The sequence below is a fragment of the Delphinapterus leucas genome, chromosome 9, assembly GCF_059928025.1.
Source record: "Delphinapterus leucas isolate spDelLeu-1000000601 "Yukka" chromosome 9, BTC_Dleu_Yukka2, whole genome shotgun sequence".
Classification (NCBI taxonomy): domain Eukaryota; kingdom Metazoa; phylum Chordata; class Mammalia; order Artiodactyla; family Monodontidae; genus Delphinapterus; species Delphinapterus leucas.
In genome coordinates, this window is record NC_143137.1 from 87,775,850 (window position 1) to 87,800,326 (window position 24,477).

At 40.0% G+C, this 24,477-nt stretch overlaps 1 protein-coding gene across 8 annotated transcripts in view; it reads right to left on the reverse strand.

Moving 5' to 3' along the window:
* The window catches only part of SRPK2 (SRSF protein kinase 2), a 225,738-nt gene that overhangs the window by 43,377 nt on the left and 157,884 nt on the right, over positions 1-24,477 (reverse strand). Inside the window, exon 1 of one of the 8 annotated variants that reach the window (XM_022554375.2) lies at positions 14,951-15,255. The exons of the other annotated variants lie outside the window; for them this stretch is intronic. Within the exon in view, the coding sequence (XP_022410083.1) occupies positions 14,951-14,981 (31 nt within the window). The 5' untranslated portion in view covers positions 14,982-15,255. Of the gene's footprint in view, positions 1-14,950; positions 15,256-24,477 lie in introns of those variants that run through there. 8 annotated transcript variants of the gene reach the window in all.

Below are 24,477 nucleotides of genomic sequence, written 5' to 3' on the forward strand. Positions count from 1 at the left end.
TACACTGCTGAAGTGGGCAAAAGTCTCAGAGATAGTAAGTAGTCAGTTCAGGGCTGCAAACTGGGTCTGACTCCAAAGACCACCACACTCTGTGCACCAGTAAGAAACGCACTCCATTTTTAATACCCAGAAGACCATTTCCTGGTCTTACTAAACAGGAACACTTGATAGTTTAATTGAAAGCTACTTACCACTTAATTGCATATTATTGCTAACATGAAGGTTTCTAAATTTAAAACTAATTTAATTATGCATAAAGAGAAGAAACCTGTACCGCTATTTTATGTTTCAGATTTGAATTCTTGAACAGCCAGAGTGTGTACATGTGACCTAAGATAGACAAGCACTATTTCCAGTGTAATCACAGCGTAAGAACAGCCGTTCCTTTTCTCAACGGGACTGAAAGTTGAACAAAAGAAATTACTTAGTCCAGTTATTTCAAGAGCCCTCACACTGAGAATATTGTGCCAGAAAATAGGCCAACTAACAAGAGGTGCATAAAAGTAAAACTTAAACACAAATATAAAAACAACTGAAAGCACTAAACATATCCTAAGCTGGGTTTTTTTTTTGGCCTTGCCACGCAGCATGCAGGATCTTATTTCCCGGACCAGGGATTGAACCCACGCCCCCTGCATTGGACGTGTGGAGTCTTAACCACTGGACTGCCAGGGAAGTCCCAAACATATCCTAATTTTTATTTTGAAAATCTGACATACACAATTTCAAATCTGCAGTCCATATATTGTCACATCCTAACCCCCAGATTTCTACAGGAAATGACAGTCTTTCCGAACATTTTTCAATCTCTTCTCAAAGAACAGTAACTAACACTCAGGCTGCCAGAGGGCGGAGCACATCTCCCCACGGCAGACCACACCAACCGCTTCAACATCCAGGGAATTAAGAGAAAACGGATACTCTTCTCCAATTCCCTCAAATTAGCAAACAACACATGCCACGATGGCTATTAGCAGAGCATACCCTGTGGCCCACAACACTGTCCACACAAAAGGAATCCTAAGACCAGCCAAAGACTAGACAAGGCCCCCTCCTTCAGCTTCTTCACCATCAGTCAGTACAGAAGCACAGGACAACAGCAGTGCCACGGAAGGACCCTGCTGATGGCATCAAGCAGAGAACGAGTTAGGGTCCAGCAGTTGAGGACTACCTTGACTTAGGGCTTTGGTTGATACAATTATACCTCACTACTTATACTATTTAATATAAAAATCATGCATTTATCACTTAAAAGTTTTCTTCTTTTTTTAATTTGGCTGTGCCACAACTCTTACAAGATCTTAGCTCCCCGACCAGGGATTCAACCCACGCCCTCGGCAGTGAAAGTGCAGAATCCCAACCACTGGACTGCTAGGGAAGTCCCCAAAGTTTTCCTTTTATTCTTAAAAAGTAAATGTTAGACTGGATTACAAATACATGAGAGCAAGAATGGATTGTTAAGCAATTTTTAAGTTCACTCTGACTCCTATCTCCCAAGCACACCCAAAAAAACTATAACTAAAGCTCTACCTATACCATTTATAAGGCTTCAAAGAAGACAATTCTGAAACTATCCTTCTTAGCTGTTTTGGGGGAATTGTTGGCCAAGATAAAGATGACTCCCTTTTCCTTGCTGAGCAAAAAACAGGTTCAATTTGAACAGTAAATCGAAAGTTCAGAACTCTCTCTCAGACAACAGTCTGGAAGAATTTTCAGCAAAGTCTCTATTTTCTAGCAAAAAATATTAGGTAACATTTTCTTTCACTGACCCTAGTTTCTTAGCCCTCTGATGGTGATGTTTCAAATTAAACAACATATAAAAAGGAAAATACATCATGACCAAGTGGGGTCTATTCCAAGAATGAAAACTTGTTTAACATTAGAAAATCAACAGATGTAATTCACCATAATTAACACTAAAAAAAAGAAAAACTATATAGCAGATCAACAGACACACAAAAAACATTTCACGATATCCAACATGCATTCCCAATGAAAATTCTCAACAAAGCAGGACTAGAAGGACACCTATGAAAAATCTACAGGTAACATCAGTCCTAATGGTGAAAGACTGAATGCTTTCCCCACCTAAGATCAGGAACAAGGTAAGTATGCCTGCTCTCCCTACTTCTATTCAACACTGGCCTGGAAGCTCTAGTCAGCACAATCAGACAAAATAAATAAATAAAAAGGTATCCAGACTGGAAAGTAAGAAGAACTATCCATAGCCGAGCAAGAGCCTATGGGGCCTTCCCAAGACAGACCCCTCCCCCATATCCTCTGCAGCAGCTCCTCTCTGAAGTACCAGATAATAGTATCTCATGCATACTTCCTGAGCTTTTCAGATGCTAAAACCACCAACAAGTGTTAGAAATTAACCACCTGATGATCATGAGCAGGTAGCCTCCAGACCTTCTGCCGCCTAAGGAGTGCTCATCATCAACCCATCAGAGAACTGTGCATGAGCTGATCACATACCCTGGGATGCCCCTTCCTTACCTTTCCTTAAAAAAATGCATTGCTGAAATTTCTCAGGGAGTTTGGGGGTTTTTTGAGCTTGAGCCACCCGTTCTCCTTGCTCAGCCCTGCAATAAACCTTTCTCTACTTGAAAGGTTTCTCAAACTCGACGTTTCTGCTTGACTGGCCTCACTGTGTGTCGGGGACGTGAACTTGCACTCAGTAACATACCTCTATTCACAGACAACCTGATCGTCTACATGAAAAAGCTTAAGGAAGATGCAAAAAAGCTACTAAAACTAACGAGTGAAGAGAGTAGCAGGATATAAGCTCAAGATATAATAATCAATTGTATTTCTACATACCAGCAATAAACAATGTGAAACTGAAATCTTAAAAACAGACTTAGGGATTTCCCTGGTGGCGCAGTGGTTAAGAATCTGCCTGCCAATGCAGGGAACACAGTTCGAGCCCTGGTCTGGGAAGATCCCACATGCCACGGAGCAACTAAGCCCGTGGGCCACAACTACTGAGCCCGCGTGCCACAATTACTGAAGCCTGCACACCTAGAGCCCGTGCTCCACAACAGAAACCACGGCACTGAGCCCATGCACCACAACAAAGCGCAGCCCCTGCTCGCTGCAACTAGAGAAAGCCCGCACACAGCAACAAAGACCCAGCACAGCCAAAAAATATATATACATATAATGTATATAAAATATATATATATAAAAAATATATACATAAAATACACACACACACCCTTAGGGAACTTCCCTGGTGGTCCAGTGGCTAAGACTCCACGCGCTCCCAATGCAGGAGGCCCGGGTTCGATCCTTGGTCAGGGAACTAGATCCCACATGCTGCAACTAAGAAACTGAATGCCACAACTAAAGATCCTGTGGGCCACAATTAAGACTTGGTGCAGCCAAAATAAATTAAAGTTAAAAAAAAATCTGTGTACACACACACACACACACACACACACACACACACATAGGAATAAATCTAACCAAAGATGGGAATGGGACTTCCCTGGTGGTCCAATGGTTAGGACTCGGCGTTTTTCCCAGCTGTGGTCTGGGTTCAACCCCTGGTCAGGGAACTAAGATCCTGAAAGCTGTGTAGTGAGGCCAAAAAAAAAAAAAAAAGTAAAAGGATTAAAGAAACATAATAATCAATGTAATGGGTAAATGCTAATTGTCCTAAATTTAAAAAGGAAAAAAACGTGTAAAAGTCATTTCTTAAGACAGTTAGGTAAATTTAAATAAGAAAGGAATTTTAGATGACGGTACAGAATAATGCAGTTTCTTCGGTGTAACACAATGATATCATGGTTACACAATAGGAGAATGCACTTTTTCTTAGATGTTTGCTGAGAATTTGGGAAGTAAAATGTCATGATGTTTTAACTTCTTTTTAGGTAATGCAGCAAAAGAAAAATGCATATACATCACACATGTATATAATAAAGCAAATTAAGAGAAAATGTAAGTCATTCCTCAACAGTGCTAAAATAGATGAAATGCAGTAATTCCCTATATTATCCCTTCAAAACTACTTTACGTTTGAGAATTTCCACAATAAAGAAGAACGTTATTTTTAACCTGCCTCTTTCTTACTCGTTCCAAAGGTGTGGTGTTGAGAGCAGCTGTCTGGACGACACAATCACAGAGCAGCCGGAGACCAGCTCCAACCGCTGGGGGGCAGGAGAGAGAGGCTCTGCAGCCCGACTGCAAAATGCATGTGGGCGGGACCCCAAGCGCTCCGAAACAAACTCTGAAAAGGAGGTCGAAGAGGAAGCTGAAATGAGAAGCCTGCTCAGGGCCCACTCTAGGCTCGTGGCACTCAGGGTGTCATTTAAGGCAGCAACACGGGAAGCTGTGCTATCGCTTCTATCGAACGCGCGTCGGAGGCGGGGCGGGGCTGCTCACCGCCGGCCAGCGTCCTGGGGGACGGAAGCCTTAGCGCCGGGATTAGAACCGGGCTCTGCTGGATTCTCAACACTGCGCTCTTGCTACTCTACCACGACTGAGTATTCACCCCGACGCTAAAATGTGTGCGCCTTTTCTTTATGACTAGGATTGAAGTATGGATTAATTGTATGGCGTTGTGAATGAATAGAGAAAAACTCTGAAATAAAATTAAAACCACCATTAAGTAGTATCTATTTTTCCAGTACAAGATAAGCAGTTGGAAATGGTTTGTCTGTCAACGATACCTAAGAATCTATTGTAACTGACCTTCATGAACAAAATTTTACAACCGTTCTTTGGTAACCATAATTTAGGTTACAAAACATGTGAAAATAAATTACTGCTTTAAAATTTTATCACGCATAAACTTGCTAATGTTTGACAGCCACATCACACTTAACAGTTGTGAAAAATATGTTGGTAAAGGACATCAACTAAAAATGTTGAAATTAAGAAAACACTATTCTCCTGATTAGTAATTTAAAGTAAAATTTAGATCATGGGCACCTCATTAGAAACATTAATAATAATGCTAAATATAAAAAGCCAGGGGCCTCCCTGGTGGGCCAGTGGTTAAGACTCCAGGCTTCCACTGCAGGGGACGCGGGTTCGATCCCTGGTCGGGGAGCTAAGACCACGCGGTCCTGCATGCCATGTGGTGGTATAGCACACACACACACACACACACACACACACACAAAAGCAGCAGGAATAAGGTATAAAAAATAGCCCTAGTATCTACCAAAAAACTAAGCAATAATGAAGCCTATAACGCAACTGTTAAACTCCTTTCAAACTGGGGGAGATTCAGTCAGAAAAACTTAATTTAAAAACTCTTGAATGTAAATTAATCTCTGTTATTACATCAAGTATTTCCTATAACACTAATGAATGGGAGAGAGCTGTAGAGGCAAAATCAGAGCAAAGACAGATGCTCCAAAGACAGAGGATCCCTATTTATCTATGACCTTAAAGAGGTAACAACAAAAATTACTTGAATGTAAGATAAATACGATGGATGGAGAAACAATTTTTGCATTTGGGCTACAGAGATTGGAGTAAACAGACTGAGACACCTTGAACATTTGAAATGTTAATACAAAGGCCAACTAATAATTTCAAGCCCTTGCCTCCTGCCAATTACTTATACAGATTTGTGCTTAAATTCAGGGATGCTGACTTGAACCACAGCAGTGGCACTTACTAGTTATGTTACTAGTGACATTGAGCAAACTACTTTACTTCTCTGGGTACCTGCCCCTACATCTCACTCCCTCAGAATATCTGGGCACACATTAAGTGCCACGCTAAGTGTTTACTCTGTTCGGCCAGTACCCAAATCCACTGTGACTAATAACACATAATGAATGGGTCAGCAGGCCAGGGTTATGGGTATTACCTACAGCTATTTAAGATGGTACAACTAAGTGGCCCAAAGTGTAATCCAAATCATTATCACAGCCCAATCAGCAAAAGGTGTTTGATACTCCAGATATGATGATGATCTATAGCTGTCAAACGTCAAAAAAAGAAAGTAAAAGAAACAAATTAATTAACTCATCCTTTTTTTCTTTTTTTGTTGACGTATAACTAACCTACAACACTATGTTATGTTAGTTCCAGGTACACGACATAATGATTCGATATTTCTATTTACTACAAAATGACCACCACAATTAATTCATCTTTTTATGATTTATTCAAACATTGAAATATTCTTATAAGAGAATTAAGACTTTCAGCATTCAAGTATAAGGTCACCTCACAAGAGATAAGGCTGTGGCTTACCACAATCTTACACAGACTGTGGCTTCTCTCCTGGGTGCTCTCTCTACCTCTCCTTCTGCCAAGCTGGCTACTTTGCTATGAGCAGCCCTGTGAAGAGGCCCATGTGGCAAGGAACTGGGGTCTCCCAACAACCTCCTGAGTGAGCAAAAGCAGGGAAATGAAGCAGATCCTTCAGGCTGGTCAAACCTTCTGCTGACAGCAGCCCCAGCTCACAGCTTGAGAGAACCAGATCCAAATCAACCACATTTCCGCACATGTTTTGAACACAGACGTCGATGGCCTTTGTGAAAAGCCTTAAGAGTTGTGCAAGATGTACAAGTTTAGACTTTCATCCTTATCTGTGAAAAGAAATTTAACAAGACAGTATATCCTGAGTAGATTTCCCTTTCTCTTATGACCAGATGGGGAAAAGTGAACTAATAATCTAAACATAATATCATATCACATAAAGACACTGCCAAGAGAATTGTATAGTTGAAAAGTTATATTTTTATTACACTGCAAAGCTAAAATGTGTAGTACTTAAGGCAAGGTGGTAAGAAGGATATCGAGCTGTGAAAATATCTGTAAGATGCTGAACTCAGCAATCACGGGATCCACAAACATTTAAGAGGTTAAAGTACACTAACAGCTCCATACGTTTACAAAGTTGGAATCTGATTCTAGACAGTATCAAATAAAATTAAGGATTTCTTCTGCCTTTATGATCAGTAATCTAGATTTCTTCTCATTTTAGTGCTGCAATTTTAGAGCTATAAGCAAAATTTGTCTAAAATACATTGATACTGACAGAAAAGACCTTCAAGGATGACAGAGCCCACAGTGGAAATGCAACTCGCATTCTGGGGGGCAAGCCAGAATCTAAAAGCCTAATCTCTACATTCTACAGTCTAGAAGATTCCTGAATCATTTCTTAATCCAGTGAAAAGGCTTTAGAACACAGCGTTAAATGAACTTTGGGGGTTGGCAGGAGTCCTTAAAATGCACAAGGAGTTACCATCAAATCATAAATGGCTAGTGGCTGTTTTCAAGAGGCCAAATCTACAGATGTAGTTGACGCTGTACTTTGGGTCACGAACTTTCTTCATCAAACATACACATATAACTAAGTGTTCAGTTTCACTGAAAGTATTTTGAGCATATAAATATTCTACAAGTCTTAGAATTCACAATGAAAGACAGTTAATGGACACACTTTGTATCCACTGACAACACTTTCTATCGTCTTAAGTCCCAGTGCCAGTCACTGCCATTTGTCTCTTCAGTATATCCTTGACAGAAAACTCTTAACCACTGCTCCATTAAAGGTATTATAAAATTTACCTTTAAATTAAAAAATACAGTCTATGGAAACTAAGTACAGATTCTTTAAAGTCCAATTGGGTGTCTGGTTAATGCACTTCCTTAACAGCAGGCTGTAAGGTAAGTACTCCAGAGGACTGATACAGGCTTAATTTTTCAAGGGTAATCTTGTCTTTTTTTGAACTCTGTCTTTATGTCTATACCGCTCCATTGATTTTGGCTGTTTAAAGACTTTTCTTTTTTTTTAAATAGATTCCTCAGAGGGCTCATGAGAAAAATATTCCCCCAGGGCTAACATGTATACTGTGTATAACATTTTATATGGGACCTTTATAAATGAAGGGCAGTTTGACAGGTACAAAATCTTCGGCTCTTTCTTTCCTTGAGTGTATCAAATGTATAGCTCTATTGTCTTCTTGCCCAAAGTACTGCTGTACAAAAGCTTGGTAACAATCTGATTTCCCCCCCGATAAGACATGTGGTCTGTTTGCCTAAAAAAGTTTACCACCACATCAAGCAGGATAAGGCTGCTGGGATGTTTACTGGGATTTTACAATGATTTTCATAGTTTTAATGTCTTCCTTCTTGCTCTTAGCCTTCTCCTTACTTGCTTTGTAGGCAGAGGAAGAGTAAACAAATATTATTTGAGATCTTAAAAGGGGGCTAGTACATGAACTTGGATACTGGAAGATTTGGGGCTTGTTTCTTAGCTCTTAATTATGTTCTGGATAAGCAAAAATACAATATATTGAATTATGAACTGGGGAAACAACCGATCTTGCAATGAGAAAGACTTGTTAGGTGAAAGTAGAGTTCAGAAATCAGAAGACACCTGAGAAACACTGAATTTCTTTCACAGCTAAAAAAAAAAAATTATTTTAGTACCCCAAAAAAACGTTTAAAATAAATGAACTCTGACAACAATTCCCTGGCCATTTAAAACCAAAGGCCATAATTATACACACTCAGGCATCAAAATATAACTGAAAGACTAAGTTCCTTCAGTAAGTCAAGACCTATTGTTATTTCACACTTCCATTGTTCATGAATGTGTAAGGGTGCATCACAGCACATAGCAACGTCTGACTCAACCACACAACTACAGGCATGTTCCCAGGTGTACATGACACCTCTTGTAAAAAATAATTCATTGTGAATAATCCAAATTCTCATTATTTCTAAAGGAATCCAAAAAATGGGAAAAGGACATAGGTCTTGGAGATGAATGACTACAAATGCAGTAAGTAAAAAGCTCTTTGACACATATATAGAAAACAGAACTGACTTTTGAGCCTCATTCTAAAGCCCCACCTGGTTTTACAATTCAAGAGTAATTAACGTTTTCTAGTTCAGTCACCATCAGAAAGTCTAACTCATGTACCAACTTGAGCATACCCCTATGGTACGCACCCAACATAGCAAGTTAGATAACAGTCAGTGGACTTTAGGCTTAGGTCTTATAGCCTGTGCCAGACAAAAAGAAGATTAGATAAATTTATGTCTTTGGAAAAATGGTTAAATGATTATACCACAATATAACTATACATACTTCAAAGTTCACAACATCCTTTTATTAACTTCTTGTGGCATTCTTCTGGCAGACTATATTCTCCAAAGGCCACAACAGCATCTCCCAAACCACTTGCTCTTCTAGAACCCTGAAGTTCTACTACAAGAAATGGACTCTAATTCTCCTCCTTGTAGATCTGGATGAGCTTCTGATGTGCATCTAACCAACGTAAGGTAGTGGAAGTGGCTGTGTGATTTTTTCGAGGCTAAGTCGTAAAGCAACACAGCTTCCACTCTGTAAGGTGCACGCTTGCTTTTGGAACTCCGGGTTCCAGGTAACGACTGGCTACCCCCGCCACCGCCCCGGAAGCCGCAATGCTGTAAGGAAGCCAAGCCACACAGAAAGCATGCAGACAGGCACACCTGTGTGCAGTCCCAGTCGTCCAATACTTGTAGCCTAGCGGGCCAGACATGTGAAAAATGCGCTTTCAGATGATTCCTGTGTCTCCACCCTTTGAGATGTCTCAACAGACACCCTCAACAGACACCCCAGATATCATGAAGCAGAGGCGAACCCCCTCATCTTTTCCCTTTTTAAATTCCTGATAAATAAAACCATACGCAACATTAAAAGTTGGCTCAATGTGCTAAGTTTTGGAGTAATTCATTACACAACAATAACCAGAGCAGTCCTTATTCTACTCACTGTAACAGTTATACAAAACCTCCTCCCCACTGTTCTACAAGAAAGATGTGCCCTCAATCTTTCCAAGATTAACCCACTACCTCCAAAAAATTACTCATCTAATTCCTTCCTTTTTGGCTCTCCAACCTTTCCTCAGATTTCTTCTCTTCTGCCTAGAAATAGGCTCAGGTATCCTGTCTTAAAATCAACTTTCTCCTGTGCATATCTGACCTCACCCCCTACAAGCTACAGTGTTCTCTTCACTTCATTGCTAAATTTCACCAAAGTATCTGTTATGCTCTCTCCAGTGCATCCTCACCTTGACATATGCATGATCCATCACTGGCCCCAACCAACGGGCACCCTCCCCACAAGTAGCTCACTGACCTTTTCTCAGCCTTCATCTTCAAACTGTGGCTTAACCGAATACTGCTATTATTAAATCCTTCCTTCTTGAAAACACTCTTCCTTTTATGTCTCAGACTTAACAGTCTTGGAAAGAACACCACCATCTTATTGGTGTGTTACCAAAAAAGGAAAAATTACTATTGTCCTAGGGAAGAATTTTGGTAGCCTGATGAGATATTCAGTTTAAAGGTCACAGTGAATTTGGGTGGTATAGTAAATAAAGCCTAGTAGGCTGCTCACAGGATCAATAAAGGGAAAAGAGGTAAAATTATTTTAATTAGCATAAAAGTACAAAGAAGAGTAAAGTACAATCAAGACATGAAGAAATTATAATCAAAGAACTAAAACCTCTTTTAAAAAGCCAAATACAAGATCACATGACACAAAAAGAATAAAGGCAAGTTTTAAAAACCCAACGGTCAAAAATAATATGGACACAAGTTTTCAAAAATACTAAATACAAATGGCCAGTCTTACTAATAATCAAATGAGTAAAATAACAACAAGAGATTATTGGTGATATCGTGTAAAGACAGTGGTGCTGCGTGGAGCCACACTGACGTACTTCTGGTAAGTGTGTAAATCAGTATAGTCTTTTTGGAGGGCAACTGGTGACATGTTTTAAAATGAAAATGCACTATGCTTCAAACTAGCTAATCTCACCTACAAATTTATGCTTAGGACAAACCCATAACTGAATATACAAGGAGTTCCCAGTGGCATTATTTACAATAATGAAAGGTGAGGACACATAAATGTCTAATCACTACAAAGCTACTTAATCAAAGTAAACAAAAAGAACAGAGTATTATGCAGAAAACAATGATGCAGAACTATATGTAGGTTCATGAAAATACATCCACAAATATTACTGAAAGGAAATAGCATAGCATAGTACGGGAAAGCACATGCAGATCAATCTCTTTTATGGAAGTTATACATATATGGATATGCATATACACACATTAATTTCTGGGAGGATACCTCTGAAACTTGAAACCCCTTTAATTCACCTTGGAGACGCTGACTGTGGAACAGAGTGTCAAATACAAAAACTGAGAATTTTAATTTTTTGCTTCCTATTTTGTTTGAATTTTTTTTTAACACTACCATATACCACTTTCATAATAATTTTTTGAACTAGCAAATAAGAGTTTAAATAAATAGCTATAGTAGTATATACTTAAGATCACTCAGAACTGAAGGTGTAAACCTCAATTCACACAGTACTTCATAATACTGAAAGCCAACAAGGAAACAGGGGCAGCACAACAGTCATGGTATTAAAAACATCAACAACATATTGTGACACGGTAATGGGACAGCTTTTCCAGGTACTGAGAGTAAAGGAAAACTCTCATGCATCCTCATATATAGAACAACATGTGTACTCATGGGCCACAACCTTAAAAATAACACGTGTGCGCACGCTTGCACATGTGCATGCACACACACACATACTTAACGCAGCAACTCCAAAGAAGATATATAAATGGCCAATAGGGACATGAAAAGATGCTCAACATCAACAGTCATTTGGTAAATCAACATCAAAATGACAGTGAGAGACCACCTAAAACCCACTAGGATGGACAAAATAAAAAAGAGTAACAAATGCTGGTGAGGATGTGGGGAAACTATAACCCTCGTATAACATGCTGGCAGGAACACACAGTGATGTAGCTGCTTTGGAAAAACAATCTGGCAGTTCCTCAAGAAGTTAAACATGGAGTTATAATATTACCGAACAATTCTACTCCTAGGTATATATCTGAGAGAAATGGAAAACATATGTCCACTCAAAAACTCATACATACAAATGTTCAAAGTAGCATATTCAAAATAGCTCCAAAGTGAAACAACCCAAATGCACATCAAATGACGAACGGATAAACAAAATGTGATATACCCAGGCTACAGAACATATTATTCAGAATAAAAAGGTATAAAGTACTAATATATGCTACAACATGAATAAAACTTGAAAACATGCTTTAAAAAAAAAAAAAAAGGCCGGCCACAAGAAGGCCACAGGCTATATGATTCTGTTTATATGAAATGTCCAGAATAAGAAAATCCACAGAGACAGGAAGTAGATGAGTAGCTGCCATGGACTCTGGGATGAGGGAGGAACGGGGAATGACTGCTCCTGAACCGTGTCTCTTTTTGGCGTGATAAAAATGTTCTGGAATTAGTGGTAGTAGTTGCACAGTTCTGTGAATATATTAAAAACCACTGAAGTGTACCCTTTAGAGGGGTGTACCTTATGTAATCAATAAAAAAAAATTGTATGTGGGAAAAAATAGCAAATTTTCAATTACTCCTTCCTAGTCAATATAAAATAGACCAAAAAACTCCAACAAAATCTGAAACTTCTTTATTTCATTATAATCTTTTAAATTCCAGGTTGAAACAAGATCCAATACAGAGAGATAGAAAAATCAGAGATAGAAAAATGATCATGAAAAACCTGGATAAGGTACCTAAGAATACAGTCCTTCTTTATACTAGCCTCAGATGAGAAACTAAGGAGAAAATATAGACAACAATGATGTATTATAAACTTCAATGCTGCTAAGAGACAAGATCTTAACTGTTCCCACCACAAAAAAGAAATAATAATTATGTGATATGACAGAGGTGTATGGGTGGCAGTCATCTTGCAAAATGTAACGTATCACATAAAAACCTTGACTGCACAATGTACACCTTAAAACTTAAATACATCAATTATATCTCAGTAAAAATAAATTTTAAGAAAGAGACCAAATAAATTACTCCAAAACTTGCCCCATTACCAGGTTCTGTTCGTAATACTTAGAATTGTACCTTAGATGCCAAATAAGGATCAAACATGCCTGGGCCTGCCCAGGGAATTAGTGAACAGCCCCAAGGAGGCAAAGTGTAAGAATGTTTCTGTTTGGAGCTAGGAAAAGGAAGGGATTTTATGCTCCAGTGAGCCCACAAGGGGGTGAGGGACGACGGGACAGAGAGAAGCGAAGCCGTCACGTTGACTGTGCACTCTTTCTGAAACCAGACTCCAGGGACCAGCGGTGCAGGCCAGCGGAGAGAAGGGCCGTGGGACAGCTGGAGGACCCACAAAGGGCAGAGTGCAGGGGCACAGGCATGGGGGCATCTGGGCTGGGCCCTCTCACTACCTATGCCACACAATCCTGCTCTGGTTCTGAATACAGTGGGGAGAGCCCCCGTGGTACGGACGAGAGCGCCTCACGGCGGGTGCCGGCAGCACCACAGGAACAAGGCGCGGGAAAGATCACGACAAACATCACATGGTGACTCTGGCCCAGATCCTGCGGCGCCTCTTCTGGGATGTCCAGATCCAAAGGGGCAGACTATGTAGGGGGCTGACAGGTGGGGACAAGAACCACTGACATTTAGAATGAGCGAAAGCAGGACTCCATCTACACTCAAAAAATGAAAACTTCAGTTTACACAATGGAATGTGTCGAGGAATTTTTCATTGAGAGTAACGGAGCTGTACCTTCGCAGCTCCACCATCTGCGCCGTCAAGGTGAACACACCCCTTTGGTTGCTCTCCTGCCTGCCTGACTGCTCTGTTCTTCCACTTGTTCTTTCTCCTCTTGTGCCCCACGGAATTTCTCAAAGGCTTCTCACTGAACCGTCTCCCTGCATCTTTTTTATTCACTTAACACTCCTTATACGATTTGTTTTCCTATCAAATCTATATACTTGTGTAAGGTCTGGAACAGTCCACAAGACCACGCTCATTTCTGACAGAACTGTAGGGTCTAGGGGTCCCAAAGGCCACCCTCACTATTGACACCAGCTGCAGGTTTGGAGCGTCCGAACACCGTGCTCAGTTCCAGGAATTAATATGTGACAAGAACTCACGGAAGACACTGAAGGCAGTTAAACTCATGGTTACAGTTTATTATAGCATAAGGGCTATCACTTAATGTCAGTCAAAGGAAGAGACGCCTGGGGCAGAATCAAGGAGGGCCCCAAATTCGGAGCTTCCAGGTGTCCCTCTCCCAAAGGACACTGTCGATTCCTCCAGTTAATGACACATGACAATGCACACATAGTACTGCCAACCAGAGCAGTTCACCCAAGCCTTGGGGCCCAGAGTGTTTATTAGGGCTCCGTTATGTAGACATGGTGGACTGGAAACATGGCAAACCTCAGGGCCCACAAGTGCCAAAAGCCCCCACCCAGCACCAAGCACTATAATATTACTCTGTGTGGCCCAAGGCCCAGGCAAAGAAGACACTAACCAGGCAGACATTCCAAGGGCTTAGAGACTATCACCTAGGAGTTTAGGGCAAAAACCAGACATCTCTTTCAGCAATGTTAAATTCTTTACTACACCGTCTGCTTGCCCTCTCTTCTGAACCCCAGGTTCGTATCTCCAGCTGCCTTCTTGATTTCTCCACCAGTTTCGTTAAATTCAAATGAATAAAGTCAAACTCATCCGTATCTCCCCAGCCCAACTGTGATTTCACTGTTCCTGTTAATAGTACCAAATCCACTTCTTTTCAATAAAGAATTGAGGCAGTTTATAAAACCACAATACAAGATATAAAATTAGAAGGAAACTGGGGTGAAGAAAAAATAGCCCAGAAAAAATAAAACAGAATAATGCTGCAGTGAAGTTAGGACACAGAACGCATGCTGTAAATCCCTGTTCAGCTGTTAAGAGATGGACTGCACATTTGGCTCTGGGCTTTTGAACAGCCAAATGATATCTGAAACTAAGAAGAAAAGACAAGCAGCTTCAAAATTCAGAGTGCTTTTTTTTTTCCCCCCATGATGCCCAGGAAGTACTATTCTTCTTCCACTCACCCCAGAATTGAAGACTTGGAATTTTTCTCATTGTTGTCCTCTATGTGCCATAGTTTATCAAATGATAAAGATGCTATCTCTGTCATGTTGTTTGCTTTTGTCTTCTCCTTATATACAAATTCTCTCTCTCCAACTCCAGTCATTTAAGATTTCAAATTATTCTTCCTTAAGAACGGCACTTCCCTGTTCAAAACCTCAAACAGTTCCTCACTGCTAAGTTCTTCTTCAAACATTCTTTTCTATCTACAGAGAAATATATGCTCAATGCAGAAAACAAATAAAAGACAAAGTTAAAAAAAAGAGAGATAGAGAAATCCAATCCTGCAGTCTAGATATACAATTCCCTAATATTTGACAAATGTATATGCCCTAATTAATACAAAGAACATTTCTCCAAAATCTCAGTTTCCTGATGTAGTCTCCGATTCATGGTCTTTGTCAACTATATATATTGCAATTATTTTCTCCTACTCTGGAGCTGGTCATTTCATTTTTCAAAATGTTTCTTAATCAGCAAAGGACTTTTTATTTGGATGAAATCCAATTTTTATTAACCTTAATACCTCTTGTATTCGCTCTACAAAATCTTCCCCTACTCCAAGGCCGTGAAGACTTCTACTTTTTTTCTTTTTGTAAGCCTTATGCTTTTCATTTTACTTTTAAGTCTATGGGATCTATCACAACCTAAGAAACAGATCTTTTTGAAAATCTACATATTTGCTGTAAGATCAGAAACAAGACACGGATGTCCTCTCCTACCACTTTTATTCAATCTTGTGCATGGATGGAGCAATGAAGCAAGAAAGAAACATAAAGAATGCTAAGGAAAAGAAAACTATTTGCAGTGAAATGATAAATGCTTGTGCAGAAAATCCAAAAACTCTACACAGAACACACACAAATAAAATTAGCAAACAAATTTAGCATAGTTACAGGACACATGGTCAATGAATTAATTATATTTCTACATATCATCAAAAAACAAAAACAAAAGAGAGGAAAAAATTTAAATATGCGCAAGACCTCCACACTAAAAAAACATAAAACATTGCTGAGAGAAATTAAAGACCTAAATTAATGTGTTACCAAGGCTGTGGCCCCAGAATCATACCCCAAGCCCCTCCCTCAAATAGAAACCAATTACTCTAAGTTTCAGGGGGATGCTGCAAACAGGAAAAAAAAAAAAAAAGAACTGGTTAGAACCAACAAGGCCCAAGATGGCGGAAGATCTGACTTCCAGCAGACCATAAGCCTCATTATACACTCACTGCAATACATTAGCATGCCAAATGACACACCCCTCAGTGCCCTGACAGTTATGACTGCCACGACAACAACCAGAAAAGCCCAAACAAGGACTAAAGAGGAGAGCTGCATCGGTTCCAGGTCCACACTACAATCCTGAATCTGGATCTCAGTTCTCTGATAACTCATGAATATTGCTCTCACTCTATCCAAATCCCTCCATTTTACCTCGACCCGCCTATAGATTTGGTGTCTCCACCCGGATTGGCTTGAGAAGTTAATTTGTGAACTAAGTTCCTGCTTCTCCTTTCTTTGGCCATTGAATAAAGTGTGTGCTGTTCCAGTCTCAGCAAGGGTTTCATTACGGCTGCATGAATCTGATGGAAAAGGAACCTCTCTGGGCGAGACCAGGGGTCTCGGTCTGGGCTAGAACCCTGGTGTGAGTCCAGTTGATCAATTTGGTAATAAATGGACACAGAGATGTTAGTGGTGTCTGGGAGGAAGAAATTTCCTCTACCTTTCTAGGTTGTTCTAGCTGGTCTAAGAATTAAGTTGACAGGTTAAAAGGAGAAAATCAAACAACAGTTTAATGACCTGTATACACAGGAGAGGCCCAGGAAAACTGAGTAACTCTCCAAAAACCACCAAAGCCCTCATCTTAAATACCATCTTCAGGATGTTGGGGGTAGTGATTTGGGACTTCAAAGGGAACGAAGGCCATTCACATGGAGATGGAAAAGCAAATACTTGGTAAATGGCTGTGACACAGACACAGAGTGGACTCCCCCATCACACCTGGCCCACATTCTTTGCAGACACCTCCGATGACAGCTCTATTCCTGTCAGGGAACATGCCCTCTGTCTAAGTTCTTTTAGGCATTTGGGGGGAAGTCAAAAGTTTCTTCCTGAGTCTTTTGGGCCTTTTCAGCTGGAAATAATCCACATGCCAAAGAGACTTCAGGGATGGCAAATTTTGCTCCTCTACAATGGATTAGAAGATCAATACCACTAACGACATGTCTAAAATATTTGTATTTATAAGCTGAGGCTGACATTATATATAAATACAAAGGAACTAGACAAGTCAAAACCCATTCTGGAAGAGAAGCACAAAGTCGGAGGGCATCCACTACCCAGTTCAAGACTTACTACATAAAGCTGCACAAATCAAGGCGGAGTGGAATAAGCGCACAGACAGGCCAAAAGTGGAATGGAAGAGAGAAGAGTCCATAAATAGACCCTAATACATACGGTGAAGTTATTTACAAAGGCACCAGGCAATTCCATAGGGAAAGAAGTGTCTTTCCAACAACAACTAGACATAAAAGTATATAGAAAAGAAGAAACCTCCACACCAACTTCACACCTTTCTGCTGACATTTTGGTATAGCTCTTTCACCCTAAATACATTTTTAAAAAGAGAGCTGATCATACCAGAAAGGTTCTTTTACCTTTTTTTTGGCCACACGGCTTGTGGGATCTCAGTTCCCTGACCAGGGATTGAACCCGCACCCTGGGCAGTGAAAGCGCCAAATCGTACCCACTAGCCAGGGGACTCCCAAGGGTTCTTTTTCCATTCTGCCTTCCTTTGGGTTTTTAAAAAATGTCTTTCTAGATGATGTTTTAATTTACTTCATGTATAAATTTCTCATCCTCGTATTTATCTTCTACATGATGCTCCCACATTACTCTTCAACCTAATCTATATGTTGCCCATTTGGCAGGAAAACAAAAGCTTCTCAGAGACACCTCTCCCAGGCTCCAGGATTTGGCCAGAGAAACGCCCACCCCCATCAACAAAGTCCAATTCTTCTTACCTGGCAAGGCCCCCTTTACATTTTCTATAAAGTCTTTTCTTTTACCTCTAACCAAATACAACTTCATTCCTTTCGCATCCTCACAAATTTTCCTTTTTCTCCTCTTATAATTAGTCAACCACACAAAAAAGGTGAAGAAAGGCACTTAAGTAGCTTCTTAATCTAGTCCATTCATTCATTCATCCCATAGTCAACAGGCCACAGGTTGTTCCATTTTGGTTCTAAGCAGAGTCTCTTCTCAAGGCTTCAAGTAAGCCAATTTAAGCCTACTAATTTTTAAAAACGCATACAACCGTGGTGAATTAAGTATTCATGCAGCATTAGTGGTTTTAAGGAAAAGAACTGTGAATGAATAAAGATTATCTTTTACTTATCTCAAGAAGAACAGGGCTTCCCTGGTGGCACAGTGGTTGAGAGTCCGCCTGCCGATGCAGGGGACACAGGTTCGTGCCCCGGTCCGGGAAGATCCCACATGCCGTGGAGCGGCTGGGCCCGTGGGCCATGGCCGCTGGGCCTGCGTGTCCGGAGCCTATGCTCCGCAACGGGAAAGGCCACAACAGTGAGAGGCCCGCGTACCGCAAAAAAAAAGAGAACAGAAACTAAAGACTACATCTCTGGATGGACGTGGAGATTATCATACTAAGTGATGTAAGTCAGACGGAGAAAGACAAATAAATAATGTCGCTTATATTTGGAATCTAAAAAAAAAAAGATGCAAATGAACTTATTTTCAAAACAGAAACAGACCCACAGACTTAGAAAATGAATTTATGGTTACCAGGGGAGAAAGGGGGCGGTGGGGATAGATTGGGAGTTTGGGATTGTCACGTACACACTGTTATACTTAAAATAGACAACCAAGGACTTCCCGGGCGGTCCAGTGGTTAACACTTCGCCTTCCAATGCAGGGGATGCAGGTTCAATCACTGGTCAGGGAACTAAGATCCCACATGCCTCGGGGCCAAAAAACCAAAACATAAAGCAGAAGCAATACTGTAACAAATTCAATAAAGACTTTAAAAATGGTCCACATAAACAAAAAAACCCATAAATAAATAAATAAATAAATAAATAAATAAATAAATAAATAAATAAATAAAACAGACAACCAACAGGGACCTACTGTAAAAAAAAAAAAAAATTAAAAAGGCTACATGGTCATAAAATACTTGAGCTACATGACACCATTTCTAAGGCAACTTCGTGTAATGTATATTGCTTTTTTTTCTTAAAAAAACAAAAAACCTGAAGCTATAAAATAGTCGTTAAGTCATAGATTCTGGGGAGAGAAACAAGACCAATAAGAAATTATAACCACCAACATTAAATTTTGAGACGTAGTGAAATTCAACCTGTGTAAACTTTTCACAAATGGAAAGTGAACACACATGGGTAAAGGCAATTTGCGTATAAGGAAGCCATCTGACATTTTTCTAGTGTGCAGGTATTCATATTGTTGAACCTATGTTTTGAAGGAGATATTCCCAAATTCCCACAGAAGAGCTCGGGGGCACTGTGGATGATTTTAAGAAAATTTAAAGCAGAAATGAAGCGTCTGTACTCTGATTTGTGTGTCCTTCATGGCCTGTCAACCTCCTCACCCTGACACGCCTTTTCAGATACGCAGGTAACAACAGTGCTGTCCTGCCCTTAGTTGAAGCTTAACACCAGAGACAATTTCTTCACCCAGACAGAAATACTTACTGCACAGTAGATGGTTCAAATGCAGTGGGATTAACAAAACATACAGCCCTTGACCACAAGAAATCTTTCAGACTGAGGAGAAGGAGCTCAGAAACAAACGCAAAAATAAATATATAATCACACATCATAATGAGTGCTACGGGGGTGGGGAGTGGAGACTACTGTGGGTGATAAAGGAAGAGGCCTAAATAAGATGTGATAGGGATTCAAAGAAGGCATAAGGAAATGACACGCTTCACTACCAAGTCAGAGCACAGCTATGTTGAAATCGATGTCTCCAGAAACGATGCAAGTGATAAACTGTATACAAGGTGCCAACTTATCTAAAAATGATTTAGCAGAGCCACAAAACAGGATCTCTGAGAAGTCAGTCAGTGCAGGCAAGCATGATACACCAAAGCGATGTTCCTACTTCCACCATTTACTCGTCCTTGGAGTAAATACGTGCTGAGAGTTCTGGGGAAATTTTAGAACACAGGTAGTTCAAAGCAGTAATTCCCCTTTCACAGCAAATCAGTCACACAGTGTGAAGTGACGGGAAGGGTCACTTCTCTTAGTCACAAATTTGGAGTTTTAGAGGAATGGTACATGCCTCAGGTGAGCCATCCTTACTTTCAATGTGCAGAAAAATCACTGGATGAACCTGTTAAAAATACTTGGAGTCCGGGTTCTACTCCCAAGGATTCAAATTCAAGACTTAGAGTCTAGCCTAGAAACGTTCTGATGCAGGTGGTACAGGTCACACTCTGAAAACCCACATTAGACTAAAATCTCCCCAGAGGAGGAGGTTTTGCCCTGATGAAGAGGCTTTCAGCTTAAAAAAGCAAGCAAGTACAGTATTACACAAGGGCCTCCTAGAACTGTTTGCTTACAGGCTGACCCTGTGCCTGACCCTTGTTATACTCTGGGCTTGGAAGAAAAAGTCGGAATAAACCACACAGCCTGCTGCTACAGTTCCTGTCCCAGACAACTGACCAGAGGTAACATAGAAAAACAAGGAGAGAGAGAAGCAGTGCTGACCACTCTGTCTGCAGAGGCCAGAGAAACAAGCATACCACAAGCAAGGCAGCTAAGACCGCTAAGGGGGTCAGCACAAAAGTACAGACGGGGACACACCCGAGAAGAGAATGATGAAACAAAAACAGAACTAAGGAAAATAAAATTCATATTTCTTAAGAATCTTCTATGTATCAGGTAGTATGCCCTACTTCACATATTTATCTCATTTTATTCCTCAAAAAATCATCAGTGATAGGTGCTGTTACATATTCTATTATATGGAGAGATGATACTATAGATGAAGAAACTAATAAAGCCTACAGCAAAGGTAACTTGTCCGAGGATACAGAAATGGAAAGCAACAGGGTCAGATTTTGAACCCAGCTCTTTCAGACTCCAAAGTCTATACTCCCCCCCCCGGACTCGTGGGTAGGAACATGCTAGCTATGAAGAAAGGAAAAGAAGACTCCCAGGCCACAGAGACTGCCAGGTACAATAGAAAGGAGCAAAGAATAATGCATTAGCAATTTCAGAACTTTAAATAGTGGCCTTTTTGTTAAAAAGGCGTTAAGTTTCACAAGCTTTGAATAAGGAAAGACTTGAAAAGGTAAAGAGGTAAAAAGAAGGTAAAAAGTTAAGATACAATTTGGTTCGTCATGAATGATTCAGAATTGCAGGAACCCAAATGGTTATTGCAGCTAAAGGTAGGTGATGGGATTCCAGGTGACCTCCCACACTCCGACCCCCAAAATATCTATAACTCCTATGATGAACAAAAATGTCTTTTGTAAAGAGAGAGAAAAGATGTGGTATATTTTGTGTCTGTTAATGTTTTATTTTATTTCAGGACTATTAAGAACTGTCTGGTGGCGCAGAGGTTCTCCAAGAATGAAGTCAGAGGAAACAAGAAGAGATGTGAAGTGACAGAAGAGAGACAAGCCACCTCCACAGACTAAGCAAAACATACCCTTAGACTGTGAAAGGCATCCCTCCTCTTCCCTCTTCCTGAGCTCTCACTCCACAGCCCTTAGGTAGTGCCAAGCGACAAAGGACGTCTAAGGACAGGCTAGGTGTTGAGGAGAGGGGAGACATGTCCAAAACGGCAGTGACATACAAGGAAATTAATCTAGTCAGTAAACAAAATGAGGATAATGACAGCCTAGTCTCTTACTGTCAAAGAAAGAAACTATAGACATGGTAAGGATAAAACTGAGCTGAATCCTCCAGCATTACAATGGAAATGAGAGATATTAAACTCATGGATTGTAATATATGCATAAATAAAAACAGAAATAAATATTTAGAAATATATACATAAAGGAAGTATGTACTTAGCTCTGTGCTAAGAGACCTAGAAGCAGTGACACCTCAATAGTAATGATCTCATCTAATGTCCAGATCTTGTTTTCTAAATACTGTTCTTCATTAAAAGAAACCAGGGGTCCTTGTGGAGAGAGCTGATTCCAGGGCTGGCGTACAGATAATACAAGATGAACCAGGAACATCTTTCTTTTTTTTTTCTTTTTTGATTAATTTTTATTGGAGTATAGTTGCTATGCAATGTTGTGTTAGTTTCTACTATACAGCAAAATGAATCAGCTATACATATATCCCCTCTTTTTTGGATTTCCTTTCCATTTAGGTCACCACAGTGCATTAAGTAGAGTTCCCTGTGCTATACAGCAGGGGTCCCCAACCCCTAAGCCTCCGACTGGTACCGGTCCACAGCCTGTTACGAACCGGGCCACACAGCAGGAGGTGAGTGGTGGGCGGGCGAGCTAAGCTTCACCTGCCGCTGACCATCGCTCGCATTACTGCCGAACCATCCCTCCACCCCACCCCCGGTCCGCGGAAAAATTATCTTCAATGAAACTGGTCCCTGGTGCCAAAAGGTTGGGGACCGCTGCTATATAGTACGTTCTCGTTAGTAATCTATTTTATACGTAGTATCAATAGTGTATATGAGGAACATCTTATTTGAAAGTAAGAAAGGATTTAAAGAATGATAGGGACTTTTCCATCAACAGAAGAATGGATAAAGAAGACAAGGTATAAACACACACACACACACACACACACACACACACAGTGGAATACTAGTCAGCCATTAAAAAGAATGAAATTTTGCCATTTGCAACAACATGGATGGACTTGTAGGGCACTGTGCTAAGTGAAATAAGTCAGAGAAAGAGAAATACTGTATGATATCACTTATATGAGGAATCTAAAAAATACAACAAACTAAACAAACTAGTGAATAAAGCAAAAAAGAAGCAGACTCACAGATACAGAGAACAAACTAATGGTTACAACCAGTGGGGAGGGGGGTAAGGGCAATACAGGGGTGGGGGAGTGGGAGGTATAAACTACTGGGTGTAAGACAGGCTCGAGGATGTACTGTACACAACATGGGGGATAGAGCCAATATTTTGTAATAACTGTAAATAACATTTAAAATTGTAAAAAAAAATTTAATTAAGTTAAAAAATAAAGGTTTACATTTATGCTAAACTAAAAAAATAATAAATAAAACAAATGACACAGCTTTATACGTACTGATACAGAGTGACTTCTAATATATACTAAGTGAAAAAATAATGTGTAGAACAAAAAAGAATGATATGAACTTTTCAAAAGGATAGAGAATCAACCTGAAGGGGCTCCTAATGGCCAGTTTGGGAAAATCTAAGCATTTAAACATATAAGGAGAGTAAATTATTATAACCCACTGAGTAAAAAGGAAATCTATGAATGAGTACATCTGAGATACACAGACAGATGGATGGGAGGGAGGGATAGGTAGAATACAGGGAGAGAAAGAAAGAAGAGGAAGAAGGAGGTAAATTTCTTGAAAAAAGAATATTTACAAAGGTTCAAAGTAACTCTCAACAAAATGTTTATTAATTACCAGGAGGTAAAGAGTAACTTTACAGTAGAGCTATCTGGCAGACACCAACCTGAACAAGTGACTGACATCAACTGTATTGGTATAAATCAAAACCATGTAGTATCTGATAGGATTCAATGAGAAGAACACTTCTCACAGAACAACACTTTTTTGGTATTCCAAAATGAGAAAACATTATACAAAACAATTGGCCTACATCTTCAAAAATGTCAAAGCCATGAAAGCCCAGAAAAGACTAAGGAACTGTTCCAGACTAAGGGAAGAAGAAAACAAAATGCAATGTGATTCTTCAATGGATCGGTTTCACAAAAGTAACAATACTGGGCAACTGGCAAAACCTGAATGGAGTCCGAGGACTGAATGGTAGAAGTATATCAACATTAACTTCCTGATCTTGATAGTTGTATTGTGGTTAACATAGGAGAATGTACTTGATTGTAGGCAAAACATACTAAAGTACTCAGGGATGATAAAGCATCGTGTTGGTAACTTAAATTCAACCGTTTCCAGAATAGATAGAAAGTTATCTATTCTACTGTGGGGTGGGGGCAGTTATTTTCCCGGACATTCCCAATCAACTCCATGGGCCCCTTGAAAGCATTTGTCAGTTATCTTAAACACCTGTTATGGTCTATACCACAAAAGAGCCACGTGTGAGGCAAATATTCTCATTCCAGCAGTGGGGAACCTATGACCTGAAGAGAACAGTTCCTTCACACCAACCTAATGTTTTGGCCTAAGCAGCAAAATCAAGACAGTTGTCCGCATTTCCTCTTCAAATAACTTCATTTTCAAACGAAGAAATGCAGATTAAGAGGGAGGATGGAAAACATCTTCTTTTCCATATTAAAAGG